The 13,135-nt window shown below is 47.7% G+C and overlaps 1 protein-coding gene across 1 annotated transcript in view; it reads left to right on the forward strand.

The window, feature by feature from the left end:
- Nucleotides 1–1,461: 1,461 nt before the first annotated feature.
- LOC149356678 (uncharacterized) overlaps nt 1,462–13,135 on the forward strand; it is a 106,551-nt gene continuing 94,877 nt past the window's right edge. The window contains exon 1 of the mRNA XM_089576405.1: nt 1,462–1,526. Within this exon, the coding sequence (XP_089432531.1) occupies nt 1,462–1,526 (65 nt within the window). The remainder of the gene's footprint in view (nt 1,527–13,135) is intronic.

Genomic DNA, 13,135 nt, shown 5'->3' on the forward strand with positions numbered 1-13,135 from the left:
CACTGGCTTTCCGGTGTCCTCCCGAGACTGGCAATACTGTGCCGCAAAAGCAATATTTTTACCCCAAAAAGCCCTTTTTTTAATATTACTTAGTCTTCTCTAAAACACCCGGTAGATAGAACCGCGTTCTAACCACAAAGAAACAACTGTAAGCAAAAACGGAGCATCTATGAGTTTGAAAAGACCAGGAAACGGAATAGTTCGCACGTGAAATGCAAGCGTCCACCCTAATTTTTGGGCGACGATTCCACAGGCTGCGCTGCGCCAACATTCAGTTTGAAACGGTGGCAACCCATCTATTTCGGTACGGACATCACGGTTTTCAATTTACCGGCGGGAAGATTTTCATATTCAATTTACAAACTGTAAAGTGCCCGGAAAGAACCGTTGAATGGACTTCTATCGAGAACAATAATTGGATGGAATTGCACTCTATGTCCCTTGAGATGTTTTGAGGCGCACTACTGGCAGCCAGAATGTGTGCCTATAGGCCGAACTTAACGAAAACAGTCTGTACCATAAGGTGCTTCACTTCTCACAAAAAAAAATTCTTAATTCGATGCCATAAGGTGAAGATTAGAGGAAATGTTCGTGAGGATAACCAGAGCAACTGCAGGTTACAAAAATATGAATTCTGCCTACGGATAAAGGGTCAAGTAGATGCACAACATACATTGGGTATACGCTTAAAGAGAAAAGAAATAAGATTTTTGAAAATCTTTTGCGCTCCAGTTGTTCCAACGAGTTGGATTTTTGGTACATATAAAAAAAGCGTATCAATTCAGCAGGCAGCTCTGCAATCAACTTGGGTATATGGGAATCATGACAGTTGTCTCAGGTATCGCATAATGCCTGAGGTAAACGCCGACAAAGATTTCTGCTTGAGCAAGGAAAACCCACATAATGCTATGAGCCAGAGATCTCAATCTTTGGAACATACATGTGCAGCAATGAAATGCTGTGAACTGGCAGTCACTTTCGAAAGTGTTGTCTATTGCCATAGAGATAAGAAGCTCATTCCTGCTGCCGGTTAACTACGATGTGGTACAAGCTACCGTTACGAACTGGTCTCACCGCAGTACTCTTTGAGGTATTTCGCGATAACCGTCTCACGAGGCCGAATCGTGGTGTGCTCACACTCCTGCTATTTAAGCTACGCGACGCACTGACCACCACAGAACTGTGACTGAACAGCTCGAGTGCAAGAATCACAAGAGCAATTTTGCTTCTCCACTATTGTACTCGTAGGACTCGTCAATGTCGAAAGTGATAATGGGTCGCTTTCTGGATGGATACCGGGGGCCCCCATAAGCGAAACGTATCTTCCGTTTCTGTGCCTGTGTATTACACGGGCATTATACGGAGTCTAACGTATCGCAAAACGCGGCGTTCGCTCGTGCTCAGCTCCATATGGTTCACATCACGACTTTTTCTCCAGGCTGGACCACCACTCAGCGCAGGATGGACAGCGAAGGGTCCTTCTCGTCGCGGAGGAGCTTTATGTCCCCTTCTCTGCTGCAAGACAGGTGAGCTGTGGCACCGTGGATCATTGCTTTGGTTCCGATCAGTGTACATGCAAAGCATCCTGAGAGTTGCTCCGTAACACCTCGATTTCAGCTAAACATGACTGAATGCGGTTGCGAAACAGGTCTTCCTAACACTTGTGGCTTCATGTATCATTGAAATAAATTTAACAAATAGTCCCCTCTACATGCTTACCTACTTGACCCAGTTTTATTGTTTTTTTTTTACCTAGACGCCAATCAAGCTGGCGGCGGCGCGCCAGCTGTGCGCCGTGTGACATCAGTGCTCCTCGCGCATGCGCAGTATGGCCTTTCCTCGGCTCCGCGAAATGGCTCGGCTACTAGCGCAGTGTTGGATAAATGGAAAGCGCCAGCACCCTGAGTCTTCCCTAGCTGCTCATCGTTGTTTATTTTATTTTGTTTTTTGTAAACCCTATCGCGAAGGTATTCTGGCAACAATCGCGGCAATGATTCTTGTTATTCGCTGACGGCAAACGGTCAACCTATTTAAAAACACTTGTCCAAAGTTCATGTTCCCCTTTTCCTTTGTATTTCCGCGAAGACAATACCGGATTTACTCGATTTTAAGGCGACCTCGATTGTAACGCGCATCGGATTCTCAAGTTCGCAAAATAAGTGCCATGTTTTCGATTGTAACGCGCACCAAATGTTACGCTTAGGTACACAAGATCGCCTTGTTTCAAATCGCTACCTCTTCATTGCTCGTTATTTGTCATCATGTAACGCGTAGTGCAGACGATGGCAGATCGACAAGGCGCTGCTAAACGGTAACATCATGCCGCGTATATCTTTAGGCAGCAGCTCTAGCGGCGGTGCCGCGCTTAGCTAACTTGGCAGAGCGGCAAAATACTCGGGAGCGTCAGCAACGCTCGGCGCGTGGCTGCTCCGCTGAGCCAGGGAGGCCATAGGCCGCACGCAACGTCGCTTGTTCGAAAGCTCTACTGCACGGGGTCAAGCCCAAACAAGAATCTGGTGGCGTCCCTAGCCTCGAGGTCAAAGAAAATAAAATATTGCCGCGACTGGGTACCTTCGAACCCGCGACGGCGCGAACAAAATCAGCTTCGCTAGCCACTGCTCAAGAGCATTGCGCTATCGCCGCAGCCAGTTACGCCTCGAGTTGATGATGATGATGATGTCCTCAAGCTTAATGGCACATACCCAAGGCGGGGGATTGGCCAGGGTGCATAAAGTGCGACACACACTGGCGCTTCTTCTTCTGCTTCCTCTTAAAACATATCCCATACCCACATGAGGGGATCGGCCAAGGCGTAGTGGCATGAACAAAGAAATTTCTATAGGCGATTACAACAAAATATTAGCGCCAAGCGTGAATTTTGAAAAACGCATCGATGCCTCTCGGGCTGCACATTGCACATCATCTTCATCAGCTTCCATCTGCGGCGCGAACAGACCAGATCAGCTGTACCTCGATCAGAGCATGGCCTGAGTCTAATATCGTCGCCAGGCGTGCCGACGACCCAGGAAAACAAAACCATGAGCTAACCACGCTAAACACGTACTTTCGCACGTCTACTCGGTTCAGCTTTTCTAGCCAGGCGTTTTAGTAAACGCGGCGCGTCATCGCAACCCAGGCTCATACCGGGCGTCCCAGCTAAATGTAACCAAAATTTTAAAAAAGGCGAAATGTCCTAGTCCAGTGAAACCAGCTCAGGGTTGTTCACAGTCGCGTGGCCTAGTCTTGAGTATTTTTTTCGCTCTTCAAAGTTAATTAATTAGTTAAGTTTAATTAACTAACTTTTTAATTAATGACTTCAGGAAGAAAGTGTCAATGCAAAAGTTTTAGATTACCTCGAAAAACCGCTAGTAGTGCTGTTTCCGTCAAGTTACGATTTACGTAGCTTCATTTATTGGCCGTAAAAGAAAATTGTCACGTGACCAGCTGCTCGCTCACTTCTCTGCCCCAATGTGCACCCAAATTCTCATCGGGGAGAGGACTTCAGAAAAAACGGATTTTATTCTTTAACGCGCGTCTTGGGACGTTGAAGTGGCACAGTTGTCACGTGGAAGCTTTTTCTTATTGTCTGAATCACGGTTAAAGGCCAGTAAAAAAACTCCTTTACGTAAATAGTACGTTGCTGCAAATGTTTCAGTCAGGCGTTTTTCAAAGCGACCTACAATTTTTCCATTGACACTTTGTTCATCAAGTCAGTAATTAAAAAGTTAGTTAATTAAGCTTAACTAATTACTTAACCTTGAAGAACGAAAAAAATACTGCAGACTAGGTCACGCGACTCTGAAGAACCCTCAGATGGTTTCAGACGGCTAGGGCATCCCGTGTTTTTTAAAAGCTTGGTTACATTTAGCTGGGACACCTGGTATATTGGCTCAACTCCTGGTCGGCGCCTTGATGGCGGGGCGCTTGCGAGTCTTATCGGTATCCACGACGACGGTAGGCACGCAATCGATATCGATAACTGGACCAGTAGGGGACCACTCTGGAAGATTTTTTTTTTCTTTTGTGTAATAAACTTGTTTCCATCCATCCGATATCGATAATGTCCATTCACAAAAAACACGAAGTCCCAATTGTGTGAGGCCGATAAGAACAGGATGTTGCTGGCGCAGTTTCATTTTCAAACTCGGTTCTTACGCACATGTAATATTTAGCCAGTTTTTTCAGGAAAAGAAGGTGCGCGTTAGAACCATAAGTACCGTATTTCAAGTATAACGACAGAAATCATTTTAGGTCGAAATGCTCTCCGAAATTATTCGACAGGTTGTTGGGCGTGTTGTTGATGGTAGTCCATGCCTATAGCCCAGCGGACGAGGCACCCAAGAAAAGACAAAACACGGCGTGTTTCGAGATTACCGAAATTATTATTATACAGATTTATTCACAGCGAAATAAAAACGGAAGGAGAAGATTTTCCTAGCTGCGACATTTGCTACCGAGGCTAGCGGGAATGAAAGCCACTGGGAGACGGCAGGTTGGGGGAAAGAAGTAGAGAAGCGAGAAAAAGAAAGGACAGAGGTGGATGTATTCAGGGTGATTTTTTTTAAGCCTTTACAGATTTTTATTTATAAACTGAGAGATACGTCTGCGCAGTCTCTTAAGCTAGATTGTACAGGAAAGCACATTTTTAGATCAGATTAATTACTTATTAGACGATTAATTAACTTAACTAATACATTTTTGTTGATTTTAAGAGCTAAGGTTTATAAAATCTATGGCCGTCAACATCGAAGGTGAGCACTGTTTTAAAATGTCATTAATAGGCGATGTGGTTCGAAATATCGATGTGCAAAATACGCATTTCAGAGCTCGTTAACTTTTGGTTTGGTTTATTGGGTTTAACGTCCCGAAGCAACTTAGGCTATGAGGGCGCCGTAGTGAACGGCTCCGGAGATTTCGACCACCTGGGGTTCTTTAGCCTGTACTGACATCGCACAGTACACGGGCCTCTAGAATTTCGCCTTCATCGAAATTTGACTGCTGCGGCCGGGATCGAACCCGCGTCATTGGCTCAGCAGCCGAGCACCATAACCACTGAGCCACCGCGGTGGGGCGCTCGTTAACTTTTCCTCAATCCATATTTACAAAATAGCGCCTCTCGCACATCTTATGCATCAAATGCAGCCGCCATGGTGTATTTGATGAAATTCAAGAAGTTCGTTTCGGTGATGACACCTCGAGCGGAAACGCCATTTTATAATTCGACAATGAAGAAAAGCCAACCCAACGAGCTTTCTAATGCACATTCCGGAGCGAAAGCTCCACTCCCCGGGTTGCAACTTTCACGGTCATTAGCCGTTTAGCCTTACGCCAGCCTTCGCGCGCGTGTCGTCACACCACGTGACCAGCCACAGCTGGAGCCAAGCTGCGCCGTATGACGTAGCAATGACGTCACACCGTCCTTCACTGTAAACACCACCGGCTTTGCTTTCTCTCGTCTACTATATTCAGCCGGGTTGAACGTTGGCTGAAATTTTAACATTCGATAGCTCGAACCACATTGCCGATTAAAAAAATTTGAAAACAGGCCTCACCTTCGAGCTTGAGGGCCGTCAATTTCGCTATATAACCTTGCACCCTAAAATCTAAAATAAAAAAAGTTTATCAGTTAATTCATGTTAATCAATCGTATGATGATTGAGTAATATTAGGTGCGTTTTGTCCACCTCTCTGTACAGTCCAGCTGAACAAAGCGCGCGGACGTATCTCGCACAGCTTAAAAATAAAAATCTGCAAAGATAAAAAAATCACCCCGTATACAGTACTGTATACAATATACATCTGAGCACTATTGTGCAGCATTGGTGAGCGTATGCCCGGTAGGTGCACACGCACGGGGAACTCTACGCGGTGAACTTTTGCGTAAAACGAAGTGAATCGGTGCAGATGTAAGGAAAGTTTTTTTTTCTTTTCTTTGTGAGTTATGTACGCGAGGTCATATATAGAGCACTTCCACTTCTTTCTGAACAGCAGCAAAGGTTGTTTGGAAATCTATGCCATCTCGCACTACAGCATTACTTAGATGCACGCAAATACAAAACACGATGCCTCGCTGCGTGTTACACCACATACCAGAAAAACTTCGTTGCCGTTTGAGCGCTGCAGTTTTGTGCAGACTATTCTCATCAATTTATTGCATCGAAAAACACCCCTAAAGCGCGACCGAAGGTGACTTCATGTCGGTTTTTTTAGATCAAAAGCAGGGAGTCTAGTGGGTTTTTCGAGATAACTATAATTTAGAACAAAAAGTTTGTAAGATAAAAGGCGTTTGAAAAACTCGGGTTTGGCTACCGTCGTCGAGTAACCAAAAAGGGCACTGGCTTTCGTTTTGCGACGCAGTCATAATGTGCCTGGGCACGGGACGTTAAAATAGAAAAAATAAAGTTTCTGCTATCCTGTAGTCACCCCTCAGCTGTTTAATCCTATTCGTGTAACAATCAATCAAGACAATGAAGGAATTCAGATAGTATCAGTTGCTTAGCACATCTATCGGCATCCTCTATCGTCACTAACCTCTCTTAGCAGCTGTCATGGGACTTGACTCCTCACAAATCTGTTGCCTTAAATTTACTGCGTTATTCATTCCTTTTATCGCATTTCGGCACATATATAGAAAATTGTTTCTACCCACCAAAGGAGAGCACCATCAAATGGTAATACAAAAACGCGATTTTACACTGCGCTGATTACGTACGGCATTAAACGTTTTCCAACAGAGATGCAAGCCGAAATACGCTATGGCTGAAACGAGCTATGCAGAAAGTTGGGCGAGTTGGTAATACATGTTGAACTTAGAAAGCGCAATAAAAAGACAGGGACAAGAAGAAGAAGAAGCACGCAGGACAAACCCTTGTGTCCTGCGTTTGTCCTGCGTGCTTCTTCTTCTTCTTCTTGTCCCTGTCTTTTTATTGCGCTTTCTAAGTTCAACAGGCTGAAACGAGTGGTCAACGCACCGAAATCACCCCGCCTCTGGTTCGTTTTGTGGCGATGGATGCAGCTCATGCTTGTGTTCACCGCAGCTTCTTTTTGTAGTGACGGTTGCCCGCTCCAGTAGCTGGGCACTAACATGCGACATTCGACACTGGTGCCAGTCAGTAGCGGACGCATTCGCCGGGATCTGAAGAAGAAAAACGGAACTTAGAGTTAAAAGCATTCTAAAGAGACTCCAGTTATAGAGTGCTAGCTCTAAGAACGAAGGCTCCCAGGCAACACACCGTATTGTTTGTAGACGCGAAGTGTTCAAGGCTAATAGACACTGCGGGCGGCACGCTTTGTCCTCCGACACGCCCATGTTGTAAAGAAAACAGATGAAGAAGTAACACAAGAAACGGCGGAAAAACAAGAACCTAAAGCCATCAAAAACTCTTCGGAAAGGACGCCACGACGCTTTTAATGACTAGCGACTGAGCCGCGGGGCCCGACAGCTTGCAGTCGCGAAGAAGCGGCCGCCATCGACGTGGAGTGAGTGGGAAAATGCCTACCGCCGTAAAGTGTGACAGCACACGCGGCGAGGCAGGGAGTAGAAAGAAGACGTTGGCAACGTGTCTTGGGGATGGATGGTCGCTGCCTTCGGCGGAAATGGGGTGCGAGAACCTTGGACGGAGTCAGAAAGAGGCATGGACATTGCGACACAGGCCAAGAACGTATTTCTGCATTAAAACTGGAAGCGTTGACGTCTGTGTCTCGACACACTCTCCTAGAGAAGACCTCGCGTCAGTCGTATGGATGGTCAGCGCCGGGCCGAAGTTCGGGTCAGGGACACACAGCGCAAACAAGTTGCCCGAGCCCATCGCTGTCTCCAAGGCGTTCAAGGAACGAGTGGCAGCCCTTCGTCCCAGGCGCCAAGACCCCGAAGCCGCCCGGCAAAAGATCACCCCACAGACACGCCATGGATTTGCTGGCACAGATTCAATCGAACGCACCATTGGTGTCATAAATTCTCATCACCGGCGACATCAGTTATCATAAAATAAAAAAGTTGGGCTGTTGGTGCTTTTGATTGACTGGCTGAAACATAATAACTGGCGGGAAAAAACACAAGGGACCACGGAAAGGTACCAACGGGTGTCCCATCGTTATCTTTTTGCTCTCCCTTGTGTTTTTTTGCGCTAGTTACCATGTTTCAGCCAGTTATTATAGCCCTACCGAAGATGACAAGAAAGTATGTTCTGTTCTCACAGCACATTTTCTGTAGTATCTTGGGACCTGACAACAGAAATTCTTGTGGTAACAACCGGACTTTCTGTGGTATTGCCAAGTTCCCTGTCGTAACGACACAGCCACTTCTGTTTTAACAACAGATATCGTCGCAACATTACTCAAAAATAATTTATAACGACGAGACGACCCCATTTTTTACTGAATTTTGGAAATTGTTTTGTCGTATTTTTTGCTGGCAGTGACGAAGCACACTTCGTCCATACATTACTTGCCAGGAGAGAACTTTGTTCTGGACACAAATCCGTAGCAACCAACTACGTCGAGAGGTACCGGCATCGATCTTGTGTTAACGCGATCGTACAATGTGAATACCACAACGAGCTTCTCAGATGACTTCTTGGAACATAAGGTCGTGGCTTCCACATCTGGTAATGGATTAGAGATAGCGACGAGGAATAAATGGCGTTAGAGCGTGGTTGTGCCGTACTCTGGCGGCTCTCCCCAAGGATGGCTGCGGCGGCTTCGATATAAAGAGATATATATAGTCTGCATAAAATGTTTATGGCAGGCGTGCGCTCGGAAACTAGTTTATTCCTGACCTGGGGCGCTATGCCGGAAGGCCCGAGTTTGGCGCTCGCCCGAGTTTCATCCGAGTTTGCGATGACGGCAGTCAGTGAACGAAGATAGCGCGGAACGTGCGCAGGCAGCGGACAATAAAATGTAGAGATAAAGCCACGTAAAGGCGATACAAGCGCACCCTGCGCGCCTGTTTCACACTTCAAACACAATACACTGCGCAATACCAGGCCGCAGCGCTACCTGAAGTTATCAGCGCCATATCAGCAATCGCGAAATCGTGACTTCTCTGCTATCTATCTGCACACTCGCCGCCAGCTGTTTGACACGCCTTTTCGGGCGTGTCAAAGGCGTGTCTTCTCTTTCAGGCTCTATCTGTCCCTCCATTTCCGAAGACGAACAGTGTGCACTAGGTGCACTCTTGTATCAACCCTTTCACTTCTCTTGAATACGTTAAAAGGCAACAGATAATATTATAACATTTTGTTCATTTCCAAACGTATTTTAAAATCTGAATCCAATGAAGCGTTGTTGAAAAGCATAGCTTTAGGAAATTAACAAAGATTTGACACTTTCTGCCGCTAGAGGCGATAGTGAGGCCATTGCTTGCAGCATGGAGGCTTGCAGCGTGGCTTGCATACGAACTAGAGCGGCAGCCCACCGTGTCGAAAACGAGAGAGCTCCTGCGCTGACACGCCGCCGGTAGCGCTGCCTTCGACTGGAAAGACTGGGCAACTACTACACGCTGAATGTGTCTTATTTTTCGGCCATTGCGATAATATATTTTATTGTGTCGCATATCAAAATATAACAGTCATGCATCTTCTGGCTTGCATTATAAACAAAAGCAAAAAACTGAACTTCACTGCACCCCCGCGTCACTGCTGCTCTCTGCAGTGACCTCAGGTGGAGCTCTCCGCTGCTACGGCCGCGTCCGCACCCCGCTATGGCCAACCATTGCTTTTAGTACGCTCTTGGCGAATCTCAGCGGTAGAAATTGGCCGTGCGAGCGGCTGTGATGCGGTGTGAGAAAAAAAATTGCTGTTTGGCTCTATTCAATGATTCATTACGTATGCCTGTTGTGTGTGACGCCTCTTTAGTGCACTGCGGATGCGAAGAGCGTGCTACCCAGCGACACAACTCATCCCATGTCATCAGACGCTGACTAAAAGCTGTGAAGGGGGTGGCGCGCGTATCTGCGTAGTATTTGATAACGTCGCGCACTTCAAGGTTTTGCGGACTTATTTGGTCACTAAAGTCGATCGCCGTTGTATACCGCAGGGGCATCGCATTAATATCATTCGGGCAGGTGAGGGATCCTGTTTTTAATAATGGAATCGGACTTATAACAGAGAAAGGTGTTACGGTTGTGAAGTACGCAGTGCTTGCGTGCTGGAAATTACAAACACTTTATTGCACTGGGTCTGGAGCAGCGATCGTTTGTCGATCCCAGATGTGTTTGACACATTGATGCTGAGCTGTATCACCGATGAAAGGACGGCCAAGCCAAACACCTGTGATGCGATGTTGTTGGAGTAGGACGTGCTCCAAGCACCGGTTCGTCGTCGTAGAAAGAGAAGTTCGTCGTCGTGTTCCGTGTTTGACGCCTTGCAAGCAGGTGTGACACGCCTTCAGCGTTGTGCTGTGTCTTACGTAGTTGCAACAGGCTATAGTGTTGTGCAATCTTGGTATGCGAGCGAAGAAATCGGCGGCTTTCGCCACGTTGCGTGTCCTTCGCAGAAATGCTTAGATTTATCAGCGATGACGTCCGTTTTGACTGTTATATTTCGATGGTCAACATCGTCGATGTCTGTCAGTAATCAGCACAGCCGCGCAGCATACCTGTAGCCGGCAGGGATGTTGGGAGTGGCCCACCCATAGCGCGTACGCCTATAATTTATGTACGGCACGCCGGGGGCGTGACCAATGGTTTTGATTGACAGGTGAACTCGGAGCTAAACTCGTGAACGCTGAAGTGCCCCGAATTCATCTCGGGACTGTCATGGCGGCAGCAGCAGCAGCCTGGGTAATCGCTTCCTCTGACGGCAAATGTCAGTACGGCCGGCTGGACCCGTTTACTGCCTTGGCCGACGACGAATTCCAGTGACATTTTCGCCTCTCCAAATAATCATCACGGACTCCCGAAAAGCATGTGAACATTACTTGGCAGGGGAGATCTCCCCCTTAGCTGCTTGTATTCTACGACGGACTGCCACTGATCCAACACCCAAACGAATCATTTGGGCTCCTGGCCACCAGGGCTTCCGAGGTAATGAGGCCGCTGACGCGGCTGCCCGAGCGCTTACTCACCGGGCTCCTCATCCCAGCTCTTCTGGCTCGGAGACTAACCAGCGGCTGCTGCGATTCAGGGAAATATTAACACATTATAGCGACAACCACCGCCTTTTCCCGGCCCCTGCAAAAGGGCTGAGTAAGACGGAGGAGCGAACTTTAAGGCGCCTGCAGACAGGTACTCTACTCTGTCCTGCAATAATAAAACATTACGATCCTAACACGGATGGGCGATGCCCACACTGTTGGGAGACCTGTGATATCTTCCACATGGTGTGGGCATGTACTCAAAATCCCCACCTCCCCCCTTCCCCTACCCCTTCCAGAGAGGCATGGGAGACTGCCCTCCTCAACTGCTCCTCGCTTGAGTCCCAAAGGGCTCTGGTGAAACGGGCGAGAGACGGGGCCTCGTCGTGCGGTGTCCCGGACTAGGGACGCCGACCATGTAGCGGGGCCACACTGTGGCTCACAAACTCTTTTTCCTAAAATAAAAGTTTTCACCACCACCAAGGAGCCAGCTGTGCGCCTTTTCTTTCGTCAAAATCAACGAACTCTACAACGCTAACGCCAGTGAGCGCCGACGGCCCACTTGTTTTGTTTGGTCTGGTTTTTGAGGAAAGGAAATAGTGCAGTAACCGCCACATCTAGTGGACACCCGAACCGCGCCGTAAGGGAAGGAAGAACGTTAGAGATCACTGCGGCACCCACACTGGAGAAACGCTTAAGCATGTTTTTTCAAACTTCACGTCACGCTTCCTTTTAAAATTTGGCGCCACACGTTGGCTCCGTCCACACTTCCGGTCACGTGGTGGCACACTTTTGGCATTTTAAAATTTGGCGCCACTTTTGCGCCGGTCCCGCCCGCTTTTTTGGCTGTAATTAATTAACTAATTAACCCAACTCAACCCCCCAATTTCCCCTACGAGATTTTTTGATGCTCTATCCGGTGGTACCATTGTTTTCCGCATAAACCCATTCGTTCGGACGTAATCGCGCGGGCAAGCTCGTCATGACACGAAACCTCAAACATAGTCATACAATGCTTACGCATTATTCAAGGAGGGAGTGAAAGAAGAAAAGAAGAAGGAAATTGAAAATTGGTTTAGTTTTTAGTGGTTTAACATCCCAAAGCGACTCAGGCTATGAGGGACGCTGTAGTGAAGGGCTCCGGAAATCGACCATCTGAGGTTCTTTAACGTGCACTGACGTCGCACTGACTCGCACAGTACAGGGGCCTCTAGAATTTCGCCTCCATCGAAATCCGACCGCCGCGGTCTACCTTGGATGAAATGTAAGGCGGGGCGACTGTCTCACTTCTTGGTGAGCACTTCAGCCGCGCGTGCGAGTAAGGAAGAAGGTGAGAGCGAAAGGAGAAAGAGAGAAAAAATATCTGCCTCTCCCGTAACCGAGAGTAGAGTAAGCATGAAATGTTTACGGGCCTAATGTCATCTCGGTGGACACCCGAACCGCACCGTACAGGAAGGGAGGAACGCCACCACCCGTTCAGCGCGATGCCTTGTCATTTGAACGCAAGGTTTTTTGAGGAAAGGAAATGGCGCAGTAATTCTCTGCCATCTCGGTGGACACCCGAACCACACCGTAATGGAAGGGAGGAACGCCACCACCCGTTCGGCGCGATGCCTTGCCCTTTGAACGCAGCGCTTCTCCCCCGGGCCCCTGTGCGCCTGCGCGGCGTTGTTTCGATGCGCGAAGCCCCTAAGAGATCACGTATGGCAACAAAGTGTATCGTGGCATTTATGTGCTTTTTGCACGCGTTATTAGAAATCGGAAATTATAATTGCGTGCATTATCAAACGCACAGTGACTGATATCTTGATAAACATTGAGAAGACACTGGCAGCAGTTATTTTTTGTGACTCCTTTGGAGACCAACCGGCGCTTGCATGCCGGTCGCGTAGGAGGGCTTACAGAGTCTCGTTAAATCTCGTTAAGTCTCGTACGGTGCCCGGATGTTCTCGTTTCAGAGCCCGGATGACTGGAATTCAGTGCCCGGATGAGTGGATTTCAGTGCCCGGATGACTGGAATTCAGTGCCCGGATGACTGGATTTCAGTGCCCGGATGACTGGA

The sequence above is a fragment of the Amblyomma mixtum genome, chromosome 3, assembly GCF_055824585.1.
Source record: "Amblyomma mixtum isolate Tamu chromosome 3, ASM5582458v1, whole genome shotgun sequence".
NCBI classification, from domain to species: Eukaryota; Metazoa; Arthropoda; class Arachnida; order Ixodida; family Ixodidae; genus Amblyomma; species Amblyomma mixtum.